We start from the raw sequence: 24,998 nt of genomic DNA, 5'->3' as shown, positions 1-24,998 counted from the left end.
AGAAAATCTCTCCTCATAGTTATAAATGCAGTCTAGAGAATGAGGACTAATAGTGAAAAATTCTTTCTTTTGAAACTTGGATTAACTTCCTAAATTGAATTCTTAAGTTGTAAGTTTCAGGTTTGTGATGGTGCAGTTTTAATTTCTGGAAAGAAATGAGCAAAATATAAAGAGGAATACTACCCTGTCCTTTGTTAAGAGCATTTAGATATTTAGCACTTGCATCAATTACAATTTTATGTTCTGGTTAATTGACATTTTATAAAGAAATTGAGACTGTTTCTTCTCTAGCTGAAGCATATGCTTTTTCCATTAACAAACATGTAATGTCATGTCCCAACTAATTATGAATGACTGAATCATGCAGCCTTTACAATCTTTTAGGTCTGTCTAAATACAAGCAAAACTATTATCTTTATGAAAAGCTTAAAAGGACAGAGTGAAAAATGCAGTGCTGTTACAGGATTTGGATCATTCACCACAGAACATGGATGCCTTTTTTTTTTTTTTTTTTTAATGTTTTACACAAATTTAAAGAAATACAATTTCCAAAATCTAAAAGCAATTCAAAGGCACTGTAGAGGTGTGAGAGAACGTGTTGGGCAAGCTACTGCTTCATCCTCTCCAAATCCCTCTCATCCCAATTTACACAGTCACTTTGGATGGACGTGGTGACACAGAGTGCAAAACGTGGAGGSACGGTTAAACGAGACTTTAAAAAAAAAAGAAGAAGAAGAAGTCATCAGTGGCTGAGCTTTGAAGAGGTCTGTCCAGTATGGAGCAGTGAGCGAGTGGAAAAAAAGGAGCAAGCGCCTCATCTAATATTTCTCCTGGGGACCCAGGTGGACAAATTGGCAACCCTGTTCACAGCCTCCCCCCACACCCTTCTCCTTTGTACCGTAAGAACTGCTAATCGGATCCATGCTGCTGCAACTGTGGTTAGTTATTAACAGAATAAAAGCAGATTTCTTCAAAAGAACGGGTTGGGGAAAACGACTATACAAAATTGCAAGGTTGTTAGAATCTTAAATGCACAGCAGTCGATTTTTTTCCTATTCTGAATTATACGATGAATAGTCTTTCATCTGTCACTGTGCCCATTTCTTCAGAAGGCAGCCAAATATTAAGCTTCTCAAACAAAAAAAAAATGTTTGAAAGAGGAAAAATATTGGGGAGGAGGAAGAATAGGAAAATGAGAAGGAGAAATCAGGTTTTGTTTTTATTAATTTGGCCTGGTGAGAGAAATATGAGCTTGCCTGCTCTATTCAGTTCCTGCATTCCACTCTCTGTGAGCCACTGTTTCTGAATGCAGGGATTAGAAAAGATTTAACTGGTTGCTATCCTGGGCTGTATGATTCTGGATTGGCCTCCAGCAGAAATATCATGTGCTGTGAACTCTCCTGAGTTTAATGGAAATAATGCGTTAAATGAACGTGGAGCTAGGCAGAGGTGAAAGTAGAAAGAAATTGATCCCCTAAAATGAAACTTCTCATAACTGTAAAGTCAAATTACAGATCTGGGATGGGTGTTATTGAGGATAGAGAAGCAGTGATCCCTAGATTTAGACTGACTTATGCCTTCAGTTATATAAATAAATAAATCGTTTGTCCTTAATTTTGAGGAGCTCTAGTGCTTCCTGGCGCACAGCAGGATTTTGAAATTTGTCGGAGAGGAATAGCTCTCAGGCAGGCAGGTGATTTCTGTGGCCTACTGAAAATCCATTCATATTTGGATGAGTCGCAGCCTTTGGAAAATTTCCATCGACAGCTTGCTTCGGGCTGGTTGCCAAAAATCCCTGAAAAACCTCTCTGTGCTGCTGTGGTGCTTAACTGCAGACCAGCTGCAGAGGTGACCTCTGGGTGGGGCAGAGGCCAAGGAGACCCCCGGCCCCAGGGCTGCTGCTGCCCCCCTTCCCTTCCACAGCAAAGGGGGCTTTGACCTTGGGCAATATTTGCTTTCCTGCGACTTGACGCTCAACCCACTGTCGGTTTAGGCAGTACTGACAATTCCTTCACTTTATGGACCTCAATATTTGTTAAAAGTCTTCATAGCTTATTCAGAGGTTACACAACCTGGGAATAAAACTTGGATCTCTCATTTGGCAGACCCCAGTTTCAGCCACTTAGTCCTTTAGAAAAATCCATAATATAATGAATTATTCTGTAGTGAGGGTGACATTTGGACGGAGTCCCATAAGTAATACCTCGGGACCACACGTTGAATAATGAAGATGAAACAAAACATTGAATAGCAACCTCTGCCTGTCAGCATCATCTGTGCCTTGAATGAAATGTTATATCATGTCAAACAGGTAACTTATAATCATGAATTAAGATGTTTAGGCTGTTGCATATGTGCAAAAGAAAAACAGAACTAAGGTTATGCAGGACACCTTAACTTAGTATTGCATTTTTTACAGCAGATTTTACAATAATTTAGCACTTAAGCTATGGTGACATCTATGGATCTTAACTCTCAACCCAGTCCTTGATATGGTGAATGTAGTACAAATATGAAAAAGGACGTGGAGTGTAAATTTTAAGGATTAGCAGTCTGAGAATTATTTTCTTTCATGATAAGCAAAAGAAGTTTTTACCTTTTGATGATTTTACATGGATTGTGAGTGACATTCATCCACATTAGAGAAACCTGTGTCTTTGGAGAGTGATACGTTTGTTTAAAGAGGCAATATGGAAATTCAGGGCGAGGCCCGCTTTATATTGTTAACTTTCTGCAATGTGGCGCRTCCGTAAGTATGGCTTAAGCTGACGGATGGGAGATGTTCAGAGCTGCTTTGCGTTGCTGTGGCCCAACAAATCGGCCACGTGGGACGTGTCCTTCAGCAAGCCGCGCAGCCTGCAGGTAAATGGGCACGAGGAGGAGCCGCGTCCCCGTCCACCTGGGCCTCGAGGTGGGACCCCAGGAGGGACGTAGCAGTCGCCTCACGTGCCTCGGTGTCCCTGCAAAGGCAGCCTGGCGTCACTGAGGGCTGAACTGCCGCCACTTGCTCCCCTCCCGGGAGGCTCGGCCCAGGTTAGCGCAGGTGTCGGGAGCAAACGTCGGAAGAGGTGGGGACCGGCAACGCGGGATCGCCGGCAGCACCGCTGTTGCCGGAGCAGGGTTATTTGCTGCCGTGTGGTGCCGCGCAGAGCCAGGGAGCTGGGCTCAAGGGCACCGCCGGCGTCGCTCAGCAGGGCCGGGCTGCTGCTCCAGCCCGCGCAGGCAGCCATGGTACGGATCTGAACATCGGGAAGGGTCCCCATGTCACTGTATCTGTGCTCAGGTCAATGTGTGCATAGGAGGGAGGTTTTATTACTTTGCATGACTTAACTTGGAGGATATGCAGGCCACCCTTGCTTTTCGTTTAGATGAGTAAGTCATTTAAGAATACTGCTGATACAAAAGGAATCTTAGTTACAGTGCATAAATTAAGGAAGAAAATAGTCTTTCTTCTTATGGGGGCCACAGGCTCTGTGAGCTGGAAGAGGTAACATAAACCACCTGACCAGTTTCCCTTTATGCCAACCTACAGAATCGTTTCTCTCCTTTGAGGTCACTTGCCACTCGCTTCCAGCTTCCTGAAAAGCTCATTTAAAACAATCCCATATAGAAGCCAGTTTATGATGTTTCATTTCTAACACAGGAATCTAAGACCCAGAACATCCCTTCCGGTCTATAAGCCTTTACTGTCACATCAACCATGCGTTATAATCCCATTATTCTGTCAGATTTCATCTTAATACTCGCTAGGTTTTCCTGGACCTCATTATTCCTAAAAAGGAAGTTGTTTCTAATTCCAGTAATGGTTTGATTATCAACCTAAACATTCTCTTCAGTTTTACTGACTTTGTGCTCTTTTTCCTCCCTAATATGTAGCCATAAATATATTTTTAAAAAGCAAGCACAAAATAACAGCTTTAATTTTTGCCAGGCTAAACAAACCATGCGCTTTCAGTCCCCTGTAATGTCATGCTCATGGCCGTTCTCTGTTCCCATTCTAGTTAGCATTAGGCTTTTTTGGTCTGGGGGTTTGAGGGCTCACCAATGACACATTAGCAATGGCATTATGTTTCCTTACCTATGCTGGAAATAATTCTCCTAATTCATCCTAATATTACATTTGTCTGATTCAGGGTGACATCAAATGGTTAGTTATATAATATAATAAATATCAACGGATATAGTCAGATTTTTCTTCCTGTTCTTCTCCCATTTCTAACTGATAACCCCATAGCTTTTCATTTAGAAAAGGCCTGTTTCTGGTCTGTATACTTTTGCATTTTTGTTACTCCAGCCCACAACATGATCTAGTTTCCTAGATAGTATTTGGATCATCTTCTGTATTGACTGTGCTTCTCTGCTTTGTGATCAACAAATGTCATAAATCTATTCCTAATTCTTGTGCCAGAAACGTTAAAGAAAACAGTAAATTAGATTGAGAATTGTCCCCAAAACAACTCACACAGTCTTTAACTTTTGACTTTCCTCCAGCCTAATGTTCCCCTTTCAGCACAGTCTGTGGTCAGTCCTCCCCCCTCCCATTTCCCAGCTCCCAGCTCCTCACTCATCTTAAAATTCTTGCACCGATATCCCTCCTTCCTTCCTTAACTAGTAATTTCCCAGGGGGAGCCTGTTATCACCGAAGTGCTTTCATGAATCAATTGTATAGGCACAATCCTGTGAGGTATTGTCTGACCAGCACAGCTGCTGAGCATCCTCCAGTGTCATTACATTGATGGGAACAGGGAGCCCTCAGTGTGTTTCCAAACGTTACTGATTTGGGCCATAATTCATCATAAGGACCCCTCCTCAGCAGGATATCAAAGGTCTGCTCTTTCTTGCTATGTTGGCTCTGAGGAATTTACTTTTTACACTTTAACTGCAGATTTCATGGTTATAGTCATAATGCAATCACCATTTAGTGCCTTTTCAGTATAAAAGGCATGTGCCAACTTTGTTCAGTCCATCTTTCCCAAAGATTCAATGCAGACTCTTCTGTTTCAAGTATAGATTTTTGAAGTCTCATGCACAATGTTTAAAAGCGTTTCTGCCATAATTAAAAAAATAGAAAACCATTTTATAACTGTGTTGTTAAGCATTTGAAATTCTTTCACCTCTTCAACTGACTCCACCCCCCCCCTTTTTTTTTTAACAGATTTAACAGAAAGGTACACTGCTGGGTTTGGTAGTTTTTAACAACTAAGTTTAAAAGATACCTATATGAATTTTAATATTGTTTACTGTGCATATACCAACCACCTACTCCTTAGAACATTTTTATGTACTTTGCTTTTCACACTACACTGCATAATAATCCTGATTTGTACTGTATTTCTTGTTCCTGTGTTAAATCTAGGTAAGAGAACTAGTGTGGCAGTGTCTATCCTTTTAACACACGTTATCCTATTTGCTGTGATTTTGCATAATTAAAATATTGCGAAATATCCATAGTGTTCACTTTGCATAAGTTTTGACATATGTAATATCTCACCAATGTGGCAACAGTATTATACAAAACATGGGAAAAGGTCCTCGTGCTTAAACTCGCATCTGTGTATCATTGGGTCAAAGGAGCCAGTAGTCTGTCATTTAAAAAAAAAAAAAAACACTTGGTTATTTTTCTCTAAAATATCTATAGAATTAATGTTTAAAAAACCTCAGAGGTTGTTTGCTTTCATGGAAGTTTTCCTTCCATAATACAATACAAAAATCTGATAATGTATTATCAAAAATGGCTTCCAAGAATACCAACTAAAATACTGATTTAAAAGGAGGAGGATTAACATTATTTAAAGGAGAGAAATGAACAGTCTTTAAGGTCACTTCTGTTTATGACAAAGAGACCTGAAAAGCATGACAGACAGGATCTTCAAAGGCTTTTAAAAGTACTGTCATCAACTCCCAATCAATAGGAGTTAAATACCTAAATTAAGAGTTCAGTGCAAGTCTTGAAAGGTGTCTGGGTGCTTAATCTCTTTTACCTTTCAGACCGCTTTTAAGGATAAAATGACAGTTCAACTCGAAATATTTTTGTGTAGCACCTTGCATGCGCAGCACCACAGTGATCTGTAGCACCCACTAATAATTAGCACAACAGATACTTCTGTTGTAAGTTCATTACTTGTCTGAACATGCTCGGTGGTGGTCTACTCCTCTGTGAAGTTGTTTGCTTTTGTGAAACAGACAAAATCTGGTTTAAAGTTTTTTTAATAAAGGAGAAAAAATGAAAACTAAACTTTAAACCATGAATTAATAAGATAGTGTAAATTTTTACAGAGGCTGAGAATTTCAATGAATTTTCAGAACTGCTTTGTACTGTTTGTATTCCCTAAGGATGCAGATGAAGATGATTTCTTTGTACTACGTCATGCCTTTACAATTGTAGAGTTTAACTTTCCCTGTCTGTGCTTGCACATCTGCATGGGCAGGATAAGGCTTCTGCCAGAAAGTCGAAGTTGTCATCATGTGAAAATAAAAATTTTTTGTGTAAGTACGTTCAAAATACGGTGTCTAGCATAGATCCTCCATGCAATATTAACATCTCTCAAAGAGTTTGCCAAATCTCAACGTAAAGGAGGTTCCACTAGGAGCCGTGCGATGCAATCAGCAGTACCCCGCCTTTATTTGTTTTTTTAAACCGTTTATGGACTCTTCAATGGTTTTCAGAAAAAAATGGTTCAGGTTTACTCGAACTATTGTGTCCAATGGTGGTGCCTCAGGCACGCGCAGTGGAAGTGGCCATGCCCCGTGTTAACGTGGAATTACTGTTTGCTCACGGGCTTGAGGCATGGAACCCAGCCGGTCAGGCAGAAAGCGTTCATTATAATGTAGGCGCTTACTGTCTTGCTGCAGCCCAATCTTGGGTGCCATCAAAACATGAGCCTGTGTATTATTGCTGTGTGCCTCGGAGTTCGTAGACGGGCTGTGGCTCCCAAAGCCTCCGGCGTGGAGCGTCACGTGTGGGCTTGTGGAGGAGAAATTCTGCCTCCAGCCCAGCATTCACATGCGCAGAGACTCTTGTGTCACGGCTGCTCGTAGCAATGGTGACTGCCACGTCTTTGAGCGCAAAAGCACCTAATCCAAATAGCGAGGCAGGCATTATATTTTGCGTTTCATGGGTCTGATTTCCACGTTCTTTGTAAATCTCTGATTTTGTTAGAGTCGGTGTTCAGAAGGGCCACAGCTAGCTGCGTGGAGGCTGGGCGGGGGATAGGGCAGAGGAGGCACATTCACTCCTCGGTTTGTTTCTGTTTGGGCACTTCCTAGCTCTAAAGAAAGAGCAACCCCTGCTGGCTCTCCTTCAGCTGTGCTTGCAGCTCCAGAAATAACCACAGGGTTTTCACTTGAACCATTAAAAAAGGGTGGCTGCTAAGCAAGAGGAAATGATTTTCATTCTCAGCAGGCACAAATCTATTTCATGTGTTTTTATTCTTTCCATTTCTTTTAAACGGAAAACAATCTGAGCAGTTTCTGAGGATAAGGGATATAAATCTGTCTGCTGCTATTTATACCGTGCTCGTCACTACAGTGCCTAAATGCCTAAAATATATATTTGCTGCCTAACCTGAGGTGGTCTTCAAACTGCTTTGGCTGTCAAGAGCAGACACGTCTCAAAACCAGCAGCAAGCAGAAGTCCCAGGAGACATCTCGGTCTCGCTCTCACCCCTGCTTGGGCCATGGCRGTCACTCGCTTGGCACGAGGCAGTTGCCATCCTGTGACAGTGCCTGGGTGGCTGCGGGGATCCCTGGGCTGGACACTGCGTTGAATCGGGCCCTGGCGAAGTGACTTTCTGGTGTCTTTCATGAGTACAATAAGCACCTGCTTTACTAGGTAGTAATACTGAAAGGGAAGATTTAGTGCCGTAAGCCTCACAGACAGCGTTATCTGTGCTATTCTTCTTCTTCGGGTGGATAAACTGTGTGGGTGTCTTTTGAACCAAGCCATAAAAGTGGGGCTGTTCTGGATGGATATTTTAATAAGCAAATATCTTCCCTTTGCCTGTATTTGAATAAGAAAGATACCCCTCCTCTGTCTGATCTCTTTCATATATGCCTCACTTACCGCATGCACCTACGTATTATTCTTTATGCCTATATTCTACATGGACATTCAAATAACATTAAACCACTGATTCATTGAAATATTTTTTAAACCGTTGTTGTTAGTCATTTTTGTATTGACTGAATTTTTCATTGGTAATATTGTTGGCAGCAGTCCATGTCTGCCTGGCTGGAGGCCAGCTTAAGCTCGGCAGGATGAGCCCTATTGTTCAGCAGACTTGGATTTTGTTAAACTCTAACAAAAATATGTCAGGAGATTTGCAGCTATAAATTGGATCATGTTGGTGAGGTTGGGAACTCGCTCAATACGAAATTGAACGTTTTGCCATGCCTGTTGCTAAATATGTTTATGTATGTTTCCTCCGTGGGTTTCAAAAAAGAAAAAAGGAAAAAGAAAGAGAACCTGAAAAAAGCTAGACCTGTTGAGCTCCGTCTTTAACTTATACAGCTGGTACTTTCTTTGATGTTGAGTGGTTCAAAAATGCAGCAAGGCTTGGTTTTGTACATTGCAATGTTAAAAGCAAGTCTATTTTCCCTTTTTTCTCTGTGTGTTACAGGCAGTCAGATGCCACCACAGCCTCCTGGCAGCCAGCCAGAATCCAGCTCCCACCCTGCTTTGAGCCAGTCACCAATGCCACAGGATCGAGGTTTGTTAGGTGTTGGGTCTTTTTTTAGTTGGTGCCAAATGCAGCCATCATTTTAAGTTGCATATTACCAATGTGAGATTTCCTGGTATGTCTTTTCTTTTCCCAGGGAAGATAATGACAATTTGTGTTGTAAAAGGCTCTGGGGGTTTCCTTTTCTGGGGAAAGAGCGATTGAATAGCAGGTTTTTACCAAAATATAATTGGAAACAAGGGCTCTCTTAAAGTACAGTGAATACCCAAATTATAAAAGCGGTTTGCTGTAAATACTTGAATCATGTCCTAGAGAATTCAACTTTTCGTTGTCTAGCTTGGAGTTCAAGATCTGTAGAAAGTACTATAGAAACAGTACGACCTACAGTTTTACAGTACTACTGCAGTTTTACTACTGTTTTCAAAACTCCCTTGTGTCTGATGTCTTTGCATGAACACGATAGCTAGTCCCCTGGCCAGTTCCAGACATAAAAATATCTTTAAAGCGAATCAATTATTTAGGTCAAACATTTCAAAGATTTGGAAATCTTACAAGGGAAAACCTTGCAGGCAACGGCACTGTTCTAAAAGTGTGTTTCCTAGCAAATGTTCACCAAAATAAATAGAGAATTTTTCTCTTAATGTTGCTGTTTATAAACTTTAAGACCTTTCCATTTTCCCTCCTTCCTCCCTAGCCCAAGAAGGATAATTATCATGCCCTTTTTGCATGACTGTATGATAAACTGCTGTTAACTAGCCATCCTGTCCATGCAGTGGTTAACATGTGCCAGCAACAAGTTCGCAAAACAGGCACATGATAACTCTGATAAACATGGAGTTATTTATGAAATACCCCTCCTAAAATGTCGTGGTACCAAAAATATTTCAAGTAGCACCATATGGGGATACCATAAATACTAGAAGTTTTCTCACAGTGAAACAAGTTGAGCTCACAGAATGACAAATTTCTGGGACAGCATCCAGAAGGAACTAAGAGGATTCACAGAGAGGGAAAAAAGATTCTTAGTTTTTGCTATTTTTTCTGTGTTGAGTGTCACCTCTTCTTTAAAGGCTGATTAATGGGAACATTAAACACAGAATTCTATGCGACTCATTTCTTGTTTTTCCTTTTCAGGTCATTCTTTATACATAGTTGTTAGCACGCGGACTTATTTTCTCTTTAAAACTATTTAGAATAATGTACATGTTTGATGAAAAAAGGATGACCTCAATACCCAATACAACTTTATTATGTTTTACAGGGCAGCATGTCACAAGACAGTAGGAGTGGATCAGAGCGAGGCTTGGGAGACCCAAGCATCTCAGAAAGATGTGTTCATTGCCTGGCATGATTGGGTCACGGCCCAGAATGTGACACTGCCCAGTAATAATTATTTCTGCAGTATATGTGCCTCGTCAGGCTTTGGGGGATAGGTTAGGGTGCTCTGACTCTAATTGTGAGGCTTGAACCTATTCTTTGGTGCTGTAGAGGGAAACTGAGTGCCAGTGTGCGTTTGGGGAGGTAGGGAGGTATTCAGAAGTAAAACAGAGAAGACAGCTGCTGTAACTGCAAAGTAAAACAAGAACAGTGAGGAACTGAAAATTTACAGGTGTATTTGGCCTGGTTCTTCCTATATGGCGATGAAACTTGTGGGTTTGTTCTTAGAAGAAATGTGTTTGGGAACGTTATAGTAATTTTTGCCCTATTCATSTACAAAATGTTTTGTTTTCTGTTTTATTGTAAATGGAGGCTTCTGGTATTCTACGCATGATCCTTGTGACCCAGCTTGTATAAGAAGTCCATTTGTTTCATGCAGCAGATATGAAATTTGTAACTAGCTAGGTCATATTGATTTTGCAGAACATGTTCCCCAAAGCTTCTCTGAAGTCTGTACTCTACACGCATAAACATGCATGCATTCCCTTTTGCGCCCTGTCATTGATTAGAGGCTCCTTTGAAATGGAAAACTTCACCTTTTAAAAAGGCTGTTACGTTAGTTGATTCCTTTGCTTGCTTGAACTGGTTTCCACTGAACTTGGAGAAAGGAAGGAGGGGGAGTGATGGGGACTCAAAGGGAAGGTGCTTGTCATTTACTGATAAAAACCTGAGCAGAAAATCGTTGCTGCTGAGGACACCTGATCCACAGGCATCTGTTACAGTAATTTAAAGACTTGGCTTACTGATACACTTTCTAGCAAAAAAACAAAAAAAGAGAAAACAGAAAACCCAGAGACCCTCCATAGGATAAGGCAATGTGTTTTTTTTTAATGCTTTATATAACATTTCTTTCCTTGTTTAGAGAGAGTACTGAATGAACAAAAGGCTACTTACAGTTTCATGAGTAGAATCCTCTTCTCTCTATACTTGAATGAAATGTTATTTATCAAATATTATGAAGCTTGATTGACAGGTGAGGGCTAAGCTGTAGCACTTCTGGATGCTAAACATCCACTACACTGAACCATTACATTTACACTTATTTATTTTATTATGAAAGTGTTTGATTATGTTTTATCCTACTTTCCATGGTTACTCAGCACCCAGCTGAGATTTCTTATGTTTGCCGGCCTGAGGCTATACATCCCCTGTCATACAGTGCAGTACGAAGCAATGAGCATATTTTTATATGTACATTCTGTGTGTGGGAGGAGGAGGGTGGTAACATATGTACATACGCACAATAATAGGAATTTCTTGGGGGGCTGGATTTTCTGTGCTCTTCAGCTTACTTTTTATATAGCTTATTTCATACTTTGTGTAGTGCTAGCTTAAAAATAGTTACCTTTTTTTTTAATAATTAATCTTTGTAGTACATTTGGATCTGGCTTAGTATAAATGTAAGATAGTATTGTACGTAGTCCACTTCTGTTCTCATTACAGATTCAGTAATCAATTAATTCTGTTACATATCCAGTCAAYGAAACTTTTTCAGTTTTATCAACGCATTTTTTAAATAGGCTGTACAAAATAGCATGTATTTTTATGTGCATAACCTGTGTCTCAGATCACATGTCTTTGAAAGTACTGGTACTTGGAAATAAGCCCCATATAACTCAACAGACTGGAGGAGTCGGAGCTGTGGAGATCGAGGGCGCAGGCTGTGCAGGATTGGCATTAGGAGTCCCCTGGGGTAGCAGGAGCAGGCCTGCAGGTTCACCTACGCATGCATTTAACTGCTGCTGAATGCCAGCAAATTATCATTACTTGGGGGTTTTACATGAAAATGGAGCCATGACTACTGAACTAGTCACTGAAACTTACTGTACTTTTGGGGGGCAGAGGATGCATGTTTTGCTCTTTTTTTCTCATACAGCTACTCCAGATTTTTCTTTACTCTGACCAAAAGTAGAGTTTGGGGGTTTCCTTATTTATTGAAGTCAAAGCTTTTTACAAACTAGTTACATCAGCCTTCAAAGATGGTGAAGCAGTGGTACCATGCCTGTCATACCCCTTTTGCAAATAATAGAGGTACGCAGTTGTTTGAGTCCCTTTTTTTAATGGTGTCCACTTATTCTTATCTGGGTTTTGGAAACAGCACTTTAAGATGCAGTAGCCAAAACTGCATCATGGGTTCCAAGTTATTTGTATTGATTAAATATAAACTTAGCATACCCAAACTGACCTCCTAAGTCTGCTTCCTGAAATGCAGTGTGAAGGGCTTCTGTCCCCAGCCATTAGCTTATACTCCTGCTCTTACTTTTGTAACCTGGTGTCCATCTGTGTGTGTGAATACTCACCTATGTGAACACCAGTAGGAGAATGTGTGTCACCATAATGTTGAAACAGACACTTTCACTCCAGCAGAAATGAATGGTTCCTTCCCTAATGTTGAAAAAGCATACAAAACTTACCTTCTTTTAAGTAATATTTTTCATGCTTATCAAGCTGGATACGTGCATGTCAAATTTCAGTCTTTTTTATATTAAAATAGTAAATTGGGAGCTCCTGAAAACCGTTGAACTTAATGGAAACAGTTAATGATGTTATTACTGTAGCAAGCACTCTCATAATGAGGATACTTAAATAAGCCTTATTTATTAGTGCAAATATATATGGGTCAGAATTAATTTTTAAAAAAATCTTAAATTGTTTTCCCCTTATAATTTTCACAGCGGTGCGTAGTTAAATATTCATGATAATGCTGATGATATGCTAAAGGTCTGAAATAGATCTGGAGTCTCAAAATCAACACAGGTTATTTAACCCTTTTCATCTAATGCACCATTGGGGACTTGCTCAGTGAAATCCCAGAACACTGGAATAATTAGAAGATAGTAATGAGGATTTAATTAGTCCTTGAGATATGCTGAAATAGGACCACTGAGAACTTTTCTGTTTGGACATGGATTGTAAGCAAAACTGATGCCGCTGCAGCTGCTGTGATGTGCTGGAAAATGTATTCCATTGCTGGAGGCAGTTTCATGGCACCATTCTGTGCCTGTCAGATCTGTGTGGAAAGTGCTGTGAGTAAGCACCTCCAAAATTGTTGAATAGTAGCCTTCCTCTTCTCTGTCACCCCCCTCCCAGTACCCCTTTAAAAAATAAAAATAAAAAAAATCATTTTTTCCACTCTAGCTTTATTTCTTTCTTTCATTTACATGATCCAGCTTTTGAGGATTTTGTACAGTTGTAAGCTCTGTTAAAAAACATATCACAAACAAGGACAGGAGTAAGAAACTGCAGGCTTGTAAGAATACAGGTGTTGTACTAAGCAAAATTTGGATCTATTTGACACAACTGCTTGTAAGCTTTATCTCCAAATCTAGTTCTTATTTAGTATTAGATCTTCATAGAAGTGATATATATCGGTAGCTGCAATGTAGTAAATTTAAATGGCTTTTTTGGCAGCCGAGATGTTATCCGGCAAGAGGTAGTAACAGATGGGATGTGATCAGGCATTTTGATGTTCTCTTTGTGCTTCCCTACGACACTAAGTAGCATCTGAATTTCTCTAACTACAATTTCCTAATTTGCCCATTAGATTTCATGTAGGTATTTTTCTCCCCTTTAACTTTTTTTGTACGTGTGATTATTTGTACACAGTCATCACACAAATTTCACTGTCACATATTTTCTTTTAACAAACTAGAAACATTTGTGCTTATTTGGAAGACAGAGAATACCAATCTGGGAATTTGCCCCTAAATTTCCTGATCAGATTCATGGCTTAATACTGACATCTGATGATAGTGATTCTGTTCCCTGAAATTTTCTTCTTAAAAAAAGAAACCAGAAGGAAGAAAATAGATCAAAGAATTCTTATTGCAATAAAAAGATACCATAGTTTGCTTTTAGATCTTAAAGACTTTTTCCCTGCGATTACGTTTTTGCTCTCATTTGGGGATCTATGCAGAGCACTGAGCAGCTAGAGAATAAAATGATTCTTGTCATTAAAATTCTTCTGCTTGCCATGTTAATGACGACACCACTTAAGGTTAAATCAGACTTGGTAATAAGTTTACTTGATGTAGACTGAAGTGTTTCAGGCTCTTAAAAAAAGATGCTTGAGACATGCACTGAGTGCAAAGCCACAGGTATGTTTGAGTGCCTCTTCTGCACATAGCGTTCTCCAGGTGGGTCAGTAAAGAGGCACTGACTCAAGCTGGTATGCAGGAGTGCCATGCCAGGTTGGGAAATAATTCCTCGTGCCCAGGAAACTGGAGTTAGATGAATTGTGCCCTGGACAGCCAGAGAAGTGTGTCATGAGAGGAGAAGAAACGGGTTTTAATTGAAACTATCGCACATCTTTAGGAGAAGTTGCTTCATGTCAAGGATAGCTCTGTAAAACATCTCTCTTTCATCGAGTCACATTATAGACCAAACCAGCACTCCCATCTCCATTTCTTCTAAAGGATGTACAGGAACATATAGAGCTGATCTGTATGCATAGGCAGAGCTGTACAACAGAAGCTTGAACTGAACTTCTTTGGGGGCTCAGAAAGTTATGTTAGCTTCTCAATTTAGTAAGTACTGTATTTATCAACAGCCTTTAAGAGGATGAGGCCATCATTATTTTTTACAACTGCATTTTTACCTTGATTGCAAAAGTCCTTTGGGTTTAAGTTGGACATAAGTATGATGTTTAATTTTCCTCTTATTTGAAATGTAGTGTTGGCCTGATGAGTAGCTTTGTTAAAATTTACACAAACTATTTTCTCTGATATTTTTGTTGCAGTAGCACCCAAGAGCCCTATTCATGTACCTGCGCATATTGTGCTACATCATGTACCAATGCATAGCAAAAAAGCTTACAATATGTCTATTTTATGATAAGTAATCAAGATCTATGTGATAAAAGGTTACTGGTTTTCATTTTGAGCCATGGGAGTGAATAGTTTTGCACCAGTTTGTCTCACAGGCATTAAAGGAAGACGGTTGCTTTTCTTACTTTAAAATATTTGATATGATGTTACTTTGCCTAACCACATTAATTCTTAAAGGAATCAGTTGCCATTTCAGGAGGTTAGTTTCAGACTATATTTGGATTTCATACATACACCAGCCAGCCTAAGCCTTAGGTTGGTCTGATTAGTTTGGGATGCACTAAATATACAGCAATATTGACCATTTGCAAAAAGAGCTGAAAGAGGAAAGAGTATGATTCACATGTGGTAAGCCACTCTAGGACAGAGCAAACCTGCAGAAGTAGGATTTCAAGTAGATAATAATATCTGTACAATCAAAACCTAGAGTCAAGTCTCCCAAGCAAATATTGTATACTAGCAGCTGGTCATTGCTTTCTTCTTGCTGATGTTAAATCTAGTTATACTTGGGGATGAATCTTTATTTCATTTTTTAAACTAAATCGGGGATTCTCTTTTTGAGATTAGGGAGTAGAATTGAATTATTCTGAGAGAGTTTATGCAGTTGCTAGCGCAAAGACTTCTCAATAGAAAAGTTTCCACTGACTCCATTAGACAGCCTTCAAATTCTTTGCCTCTGGGCTCGGGGAGTGAAATAAGCCGCAAGCAGTCATTGATGAAGAACTTGACAAAGTGACAGTCAATGTTCCTGTCACCAGGCTTACTGTAAAGTTATTGAGTACGATCACTGTCCCTGGGATAGCTTCCCATCATGGCCTATAAACTGGGGGCTGCTTGTGGTCCGCCTGTTTAACAGCACCATAATTTCAAAGACAGCCTACTCCCTCAGTACCTAAGCTAACCTTCTCATGAAGCTTTTCTAAAAATAAAGAACTTCTAATCTAAGATCCTTTATGTCTTTTTAAGTTAATATATAGGACAGTGAGCAGAGATCTATATAGTAATGTATATAATAATAGCTAACATTGGGATAGTTCTTTCCATCCCAAAAGATCCTAAAAGGCTGTAGAATAAACATTTGTCAGGGAACAGCTGCAAATCAAGGAAGGGAAGAGTCAGTTAGATGGTAACTCCTGGTAAAGTAAGGCTGAGATGAAGACATTTTGGGACCGAGGACAGCATGCTAATTTTGTATTTATGAAAAATATTATGTTTTATTTTACATATGTGAAAGAAAAGACACACTGTGTATGTTAGTCTTGTCCACAAAATCCATATATATCTTATGGTATTCAATATATTTACTTAACAAAAAGGAAGATCTGAGTTGATCCATGGAACCTTTGAACAGGAGTCTCCAGAGAGGTTAAATTTTTCAAACCTGAAATTTAGACCATTAAGCCTGCAGGCCTTGCACATTACATGTTGAAAAATGCTGTTCCTTCTTTGCTCTCCTGCATGATTTTCATAAGTATGCATGTTATTAGGGAAACTTAGACAAATGTTGATTGTATAAAGCAGACAGACTCCTCAGATTTTTCATGTTGCTGCTCAGATTAATTTCCAAACTCCCCAGTGAAACTAAGGATTTGGTTTAGGGGGCTGTGTGTGTGTGAGGGGCTGTTCTGGGGTGTTTTCATACTGCAATTTGCCATTACCTGATTCTCAAAGCAAAAGCATCTGCACCGGGCATGTTATGGTAACAAATTATGTGTAAGATAGTGGATTAGCAAGGGTTTTTTTGCCTCTGTGCATCAACATCTCTGCAAATGTCTTTGCTTCTGTCTGCCCTCAGTACTGCACTTAGAATTTACATCAGAGAGCATTAGGCAAGATTTGCATTAGGAAAGGTTGGATATGTCTTCCCCCACTACCATCTGGGTAATCTGTCTGATCCTTTCCCAGATTCTAATTCATCAATAATAGATTATATGAGTTTCAAGGCCAGGCAGTAGCTGAGGGAGGTTTAGGGGTGGGAAAAATTTAAACTTAATTGCATGCTATACATAGACAGGGTTTTGTAATATCAGAGAGAGAAGCAGAAGAGATTCAGCCGGTTAACCTAATAGCACAGCTGGTGAAACACTAGGGGATCTGAGTTAAAACCTTAGCTAGATCATTAGTTTCCATCTTCCCCAAAGCTATCCTCATTGTGAAGAGAAACAGTCAGACAAATAAACGGTGAAGATACTGTAAGATAGATATTAAGCATAATAAGAAAATATTTATAAAAAATAAATAAAACCAACCCATTACCCTTTCTTAAATGGAATGTTGATCCCTTAGTGAAGAGGAAAAATACCTTGGTGCTCCTTGCAGGAAGCACTGATCTTGCTACAGTGATGTTTTCCACAGCTCCTGTTTCACATATGCAGAGAAACATCATTATCAAATGGGTGTGAAGAAATGAGGCAGTCATTCTGTAGATGCTAGCAGACGCCAACATGAAAATAAATTGTCCAGGTAGCAAGGGGGAAGCATGTTGCCTGTTACTCTGCCCCAGAAAACTTAGGATATTTTAGTGACACCATGATGCACTTGGAGAAGAAGGCAAGGCTTTATGGGGGTGGAAGAAGGAGCTCTATGTAGAAATTAGATTTTTTCACAGTTAATGGAGCAGCAACAAAGAACTTTCTTCTAGAAACTCCTCAGAGTTGTTTATAAAATAGATTGTGAGTGGGAAAAGAAGTGAGGATTTTAAAGTCTATCAGCTTCTATAAGATTAAAAAATTTATCATCAAGAAGGTTGTTAGCCTTCTTGTTAGAGGCTAATGAATAAGACTAATTTTTCCTTTTTCAGTGTTCTCAATGCATTCCTTAATGTTGCCACCCTTCAGCTGAGTGAGTTGCTGTCAGCAGCACAAAGTGTTCATTCAGTAGCAAGGGTATGGACAGAGCTCTGCTGTACTCAGCACCTGAGTATTACCAGTGCCCAGGACTGCTTCTTGAGATGTCTCTAATGGGTTCATACCAGAGCCGTCTCAATATATTTTACTGGTGCAGTGCAGAACCTTAGCTGTGCTAAACATGGATCAAAATCTTGTTTGCCATGAGTTTGAGAAGGTTTTTTATTTATTTGGAATGTTTTTCTACCAGCCTATTAACGGGACAGGAATAGTGAGAATAAGCATTTGCATCCTGTAAAACAGGTTTTCGCTGTAAACTAATCTCCTCATGCTCACCAAGCCATGACCCTTTACTGTGTATTACTAAGTTAGATGTTCCATGTATGACAGAAGTAGATTTCATTTGTACCATCACCCGTCCAGCTGGGCATATTGTAGTAAGGCCATCTTCAGGAAAGCAAGTACATCATCCTTCCTACTACTTGCTCTAGAGGCCAGTTTTCTTATGTCACCCACGTGGTTTCACRTTTGACTTGGGTTACATTTTGGTACATGGGCCAAGCCTTCCCCATTTTCTTCAGTGCTGTTACTTGTTTAGACTTGCAGAAAATCTTTTGACTGCTCAGATTTTTTCGATATCTAAATCACCTCCCCTGAAGTGAGCAGGCGAGTGATAGTTTCAGTCTAACTGTGATCTTCCTCAGCATCCTGCACTGTTAACACATTACTTAAGTTTGTTATATCCACTACACAGAATATGCTTTTTTGTTTGTTTAGCCCTACCACTTCTGACCCAGTGTCATTTTACCCATGAACAAGCTACATTTGGGAGTTGCTGCTCTAGATCCATCTCAATTCTGTTGCATCTCTGCTGAAAATCATGGGATGCTGAGTACAACCCCAGTGGCAGTTAGAGGAAGGAATGTCTGCCAAAAGTAGTGTCAGGGCTCTGCAAACATTTGCTCTTTTTTCTCAAGGGTACTTGCTAGTGCCTTGCTAACTTACCAAGCATTGGAAATTTGTGATTTTCCCCCAGGTTTTTTCATTTATAGTTAGTGGAAAATATTCTCTTCTCACATACTTGTTTAATTCTTTTAAGCTGATTTGTGAGCAGAGAATTTTGTGTTATTTTTCTCTAATTATTTGCTGATTAGCAAATGCATCCAATCTGTTTCTGCTTTTCTCACTCCATGATTTACAGAGTAATGAGCCTGTCTAGCTCCCTTCTTTAGCTTCTGCCGTAGAACAAGAGGAATTTTCCTATTCTCTACTCGGAAGAGTTTCTCCGTTGTTTTGATCCCATGCTCTTTCACTGAGCATACCTTTCTAAAAAGAGCAATAGCCTGATATTTTTCCCCACCTATGTTCTTTTTTGCAAAGTACCATTGCAAGTTGTATCTTTCCTCTTTTTTTTTTTTTTTTTTTTTATCCGAATGTGTAGTTTGTGGACTCCTTTAATGATGATCTGCTATCCCTGTAAACTCCAAAGTTTTTCTCAGCTTAAAATGCATAAGTGTTCCATGTGTTTTCAGGCTTAATTCATTCATGAAAATCGATGAAATACTCCTAGCCGAATCAAAAGACCTCTCATTGACTGTGGGTTAAATGTGTGCCAGTAGACAGTTACTGTCTATCAGCTGATACACAATAACTTATTACTTTGCAGTGTCTTCCTTTGTGTTTGAGCTCCTGCTTTCCTGGAAAAGCCTTTTCATATTCAAGCCAAGACTTTAAAATACCAGAAGAATCCTTTTCAGATTTTATAGCAACACCCAGCACATTCAGAGGGGCTCTTTCATAAATTGGTCAGTGATGAGTAGATAGTATTCAGCAACCAGAGGATTTTGTGTTGGTCATTGTGATGACCAAATGTGATTTAAGAACCCTGGTGCATTAGTTCATGAAGCTCTAGTAATTTACTGTTGTTAATCCGGTTTATGTATATGTATGCATAAAGGGAATATAAGATTTTTAAATGTTTTTACAAAGACATCATATATGATATTAGTTATGGGATATATATTATCTACATATGTTAATGATGTATAGAACAATGTAAAGTTCATATTGCCTATTCCTTTCTCAAGGGAGAATATTTATAACATAAATATCATAAGACATTACCCGTCTTGTATTTTTTCTCTGTATTTTGCTAAAAAGAAGGAAGAAAATCTGCTGCTACTGGACAATTCTGAAACATTGTATGTATGTTCTGTTTGAATGTACAAACATTTTATTATAGTTATAATAGTGTACTAATTGTTAATAGTATGCTACTGTTTCATTTGTAACTTAAAAATGCAAAGATGATTCTGCAGCATTAATTGGGATTTAATAAAATCCCAATTTAGGGATATAAATATAGTATAAAAAATAACTATAAAACATAAGAGTATACTTCTGACAGCTTCACTTTATTCAGCTGCTCCTGAAATAGCTTAGTTTGCCAAATTCCACTCAAGTGTTTTCTTGGTAAGTAATATCTTGTTGTGATGGCAAATAAAGCATCATCTGCACCTCTTTTATCACTAATAATAAGGGAAGGGAGTAGATCTGTTCACTGATGAGCATGTTGCCATTGCAATTTTTAAAGACTTAACTCATGGCTGTTTCCTAGCAGTGTTTTAAATATACAAAACAAGAAAAGAAAACCATTGTCACACAGGTAGACATGTCAGATGCAGTCTAGCTATTTAATCATTCCACTGCCCTAACTCCAGTGCAGTTCTAATGTAATCCTACTTCCTTTCTTTACAAAAGCCAACTTTATCTTAGATCTAATTTTCTGGAAAAAAAATTTATTTCTTTTTGTATCGGTTATAAAATGAAGTTGAACACTAGGGAAAATGTGAGTAAATAAGGAGAAATGAATGAATGCCATCTGCTCTCTTTCATTTCTGATAAGATTTCTAGAGTTGATGTTGTTTTCTCTTTTTGATGCAAGAAAGTTAACATCTTGACTATGAACTCTGTTTTGTTTCTAAGACATCTGAGCTTCCTGCAAACATTTGAAGCACCTCAGACTCCTGCACTGATTTCTGAAGGGTTACTGTGCTCTCTATAAGGTAGATCAGAACAGACGACTCCTTGTTCTGAGGGAATCTAGATCACATTAAGGACCTGATCTTACCTTCTTCTCCACATCACATTTATAACTGAAATGACTCCTCTGTTCTCTGAAAAGAAGTTGGAGCATATCCTGTTTTAAGACTGTACTTCAAATTATCTGACAGATAATAATAGAAGATAATATGGCATGAATGTTTTTCCTGGATTTTAAGCTTCCTTTTTTCCATAATTTTTTCCTTTCCATGCTCAAGAGAAGACAGCAAAGCCAAACTCATTTGAGAAGGACCTCATACCCTTTGAGATGATAAACCTTGTGCCTCACGTCAAAAACTGTTAAAGATTCTGTTCTCTTCTTTGTGTTAATCAAAGGCCCAAAACCTCCTTGCTACATCTCTGTTAACTAAGGCCAGAGCACGAGTTCGAGCAGCGTCCCACAGTTATCTCTATGGCTTAGTTTTCAGCATGCCCCATGGCGTGGGTTTGGCCAGTGTGTACAAGCGCTCCCTGAGGCAGAGCCCAGGGCATGGATGAGGCAGCACAAGGGACTGCGCACAACAGTTGTATGGATAAAACTACCACGATTGAGTGGGAAGGTTTAGCTGTATGGACACAAGCATGCCACCCCACTCTCCAGGCTAGGTGACCACACCAGGTCCCAGTGTTTTATTCATGACTATACATGTAGGCACGCAGTCAGCTCCACAGCATCACAAAAGTGAAACAAGTTTCCTGAAGAAGAGGTCTTTTGAATGGAAATATTTACTTCACTTATTATTGCAGTCTCTTTGGGAGCCCTTCTGACAGCAGCAGAGCTAGCTGAAACTTAGGTCCCCGTTCTCCTTTAGACTCCTCAACTAGCAGTTCCCCTGCACCAGTACTGGGAATCGTTGCAGCTGATACAAACGATAKCCCTTCAATTGTCATCCATCCTTGAGGTATTCAGAAAAGTACTGCCTGTGCTAATAACTGGGCCGAATACTATTTGTCACTAACACAATGTTTGGAAAGTTATCTCATATAGATTAAAAGGCCCGTAGTGAACAGAAAACCTTTACATCCTTTCTAGATAGAGTAGTAAGATTACTGTCTTTATAATAAAAACTTAGTGTGACCAGTACAAAATTTTTCATTTAAATGGATCCCGTGAGTGTGATATATATTGTATATGTGTGTCTGGAATGTGAACTTTTTTTTTCATACAGACATACTATTGTATTAGGTTTTTAAATTAGTTACAGTACTGTCTTCTGACCATAGGCTTTGTGAAAAGATTTGTGTATAGAGTAGAACTATTTTTAAAATAGAGGGGTCTGTTTCAAAATAAAATTAAAGGGAGAGGGTCATTTGAGTTCTCCTTTACAAAAGTGTGGAGTTTTCCAATCAGTATTTACCAGTTTTCAAGCCACCATTTCATCTTCAGTTACTTGGCTTGTTGTACTCCAGTGCATGTTGTTCCGCTTCCTCTAGACCAGGTTTCAAGCTCTGATTTTACAGTTCTAATGTGATCAAATCAGTTGTCTAGGGCTTGCACAAAGATCAAAAATATTATTTGCTTATACTACCAAAATTTGCAGTTGTTACAATTTTAGCGTATTGTGAGTAGGACTGCTTATGGCACAGAAGAACTCCGGGGCAAAAGGGGGTGTTAAACCATCTTTGCTCCCATTTTTGAGCTTATTGACATGGACCTTACTGTCTCCTTGATAGGGTTTTTGTGGATGGAGAAATATGTTATATACCGAAGGCTTGTGGAGGGATTAAAATTTTGTTTGCGTTTTTTTGGACTCAAGCCTGATTTGCAGTAAAACACCTACCACTTTTCTTTGGTAGAACTCACAGATATTGTCCCCTTTTGTAAATGCTTTGTCACTGGGTTACAAACGGGGAAGCTGACACGCAGGGAGGTGGGAAGGTTGTTCACCCGGTCTCACTTAGGATGTCAGCGGCAGCAGTGCTACGATCAGAAATTTGTGCTTGCAAGTTCCAGGTGAGGTTTTTCGGAACCACGGTTCCCACAGAGAGGTCTGGGAAGTGCCCGCTGTCTGCAGCGCCCAGCAGGCTCCATGGGCGGCGGGCTAGTCCCTGCAGCTGCAGCATTGTTTGCAGTTACTAGTTTGATCATATGTCTGTATGTAGCACCAAAAAAAAATAAAGTCTGGGAACTGTGTTACTTGTCTTCATTAATCATGCATTGAATGTTCAGTACGATGTCATGTTTGATACTAACCATTGGGAAGATATTCTGACACTTTGGAAGAATTCTGTTTCTGCCTTTTTTTTCCCTTCTCCTTTCACTCTCTTCATCACTTGTTTTTGCCTCTCTTTCCTTCCTTTTTTTTTTTTTTCCCCCAATCTTCCTTTCAGCAGCTTCCAGTTGTCCACTTACCATCTGGGGAGGGTTATTCTTACCATTCTTCTGTTCCATCGCTACTGTAAGGAAAGGCATAATTAATGCTGATAGGTGAGGGGTCTTTTAGCTTTCAACTTCATACCTCCCCACTCCACTAAAATTAATGGAGGGAAAAGAAAACAGGCACCTTTCAGAAATAATCTTTCAGCCCTCTGCAGTCTCAAAGCATGGGTGCCTGGACAAGTTACAAGACAGGCCAAAATGCAGATTTATTCAGACACAATCTCTGAGCTCGCAGCAATGCACAGTATCTCGCCCGTCAGTGCTACGGGTAGGCTGCCGCACATGGACTGCGAGAAGGGCTTTCACAGGGGCAGCTGCAGCAGAGCAAATACCATACTTCAGTACACCTGCCTTTTGCCTCACAGAGAAATATGAAGAAAAAATTTAATATGCAAACAGGACAGAAAAGAAATCAGAAAACTGGCCATCTCCTCAGCACATTGTCCCCAACATTGAAAGCAGCACCAAAGCCTTTCAGGGTAAAACCTTACAAAATTAGCAACCCTGCACAGACATTTCATGGGCAGGATTGCAGGATTTTTCCTCAGTTTATGAAAGCTTAAAAAAAAAAAATCCACAAAAACCCTCTTCTACCTCCCACTTAATAGGCTTAGTTCTGTTCCTTTGTATGAAACTTCCATTTTTTATACCATTTTACTAGGCCTCTTGCTGCAGCTTTTGAACCCTACATTAAATTGAGTTTCATTAATACATTTATGAAAGGGATAAACAAGAGAATGCAATACAGATATGCTGATGACAGACCAGAATAAGGACCTAAAGCAAAGATACAGACCAAAATGACTTTTTTTTTTCTGGCAGGTGTGTCTGGTCTTCAGGTAACGGGAAATTTTAGCTTTTGCAAGTGTGCAGGTAATAAGAATATTAACAGTGGATTTTTGTATGTCGAAGCAATGTATTTTGGTAGAAAACTATAATTTTGATGTTATGATACTCCTACCATAAGTCATCAGGCAGATTCACTACTACTTATTAACTAGTGCGGATAATTGACATTAGTTGTTTTTTTTCTAAAGTTTTAGTTTTAAAATCACCGTTCTATTTGTAACTAAGAAGGACTTGCTGTCTTTCTTTTAAAAATAACAGGTTGTGAGCCTGGCATACAAATTTTGGTCATTGAGACACCCTTGCTGACTTGGAGATATGTTTGTTTCTTATTCTGTTTGCTTGATAGGAGCAATAGCAGTTTTCAGAGTAACTCTAATTTGAAAATAACACAGTAAGTGTTTTTTTGGAATGCCAAAGATTACTTAATATTCAGGTGACTGTTCTTTATTTAAATTCTGCTTTGGTGCTTTTTTCATTTTAGGTTTCATGGCAGGCATACAGAGGAACCCCCAAATGTCACAGTATGGACCTCAACAAACTGGACCTTCCATGTCACCACACCCTTCACCTGGAGGCCAAGTACATCCTGGAATTGGTAGCTTTCAGCAGAGTAATTCAGGTGGTACTTATGGGCCTCAGATGAGCCAGTATGGACCACAAGGTAAAATAACAAATCATGATACTTGCTGTTAATCCATGTGATAATTTTATACATATGTGTAAAAAATATGTATAGCGTATATGTATGTGGGTAGGCAGGTAGGTTTGTGATTTTTTTTTTTTTTTAAAAAAAAGGTCATTCAGAGGTGAAGTTGCACCTGGTGGAAGAAGCTTCTTCTGTAATTAACATCTTTGTCTGTATAAAAATAGCGTTCCTAAA

At 39.3% G+C, this 24,998-nt stretch overlaps 1 protein-coding gene across 15 annotated transcripts in view; it reads left to right on the top strand.

The window, feature by feature from the left end:
* The window catches only part of ARID1B (AT-rich interaction domain 1B), a 257,557-nt gene that overhangs the window by 162,541 nt on the left and 70,018 nt on the right, over nt 1-24,998 (top strand). For all 15 annotated transcript variants that reach the window (XM_026088579.1, XM_026088580.1, XM_026088568.1 and 12 more), the window contains 2 exons: nt 8,619-8,708; nt 24,600-24,779. In XM_026088579.1, the coding sequence (XP_025944364.1) occupies nt 8,619-8,708; nt 24,600-24,779 (270 nt within the window). The remainder of the gene's footprint in view (nt 1-8,618; nt 8,709-24,599; nt 24,780-24,998) is intronic.

Source organism: Apteryx rowi, unplaced genomic scaffold, assembly GCF_003343035.1.
Source record: "Apteryx rowi isolate R43461 unplaced genomic scaffold, aptRow1 scaffold_775, whole genome shotgun sequence".
NCBI lineage: Eukaryota > Metazoa > Chordata > Aves > Apterygiformes > Apterygidae > Apteryx > Apteryx rowi.
Note: the sequence above shows the minus strand (reverse complement) of the source record. Positions and strands in the feature narration are given on the sequence as shown.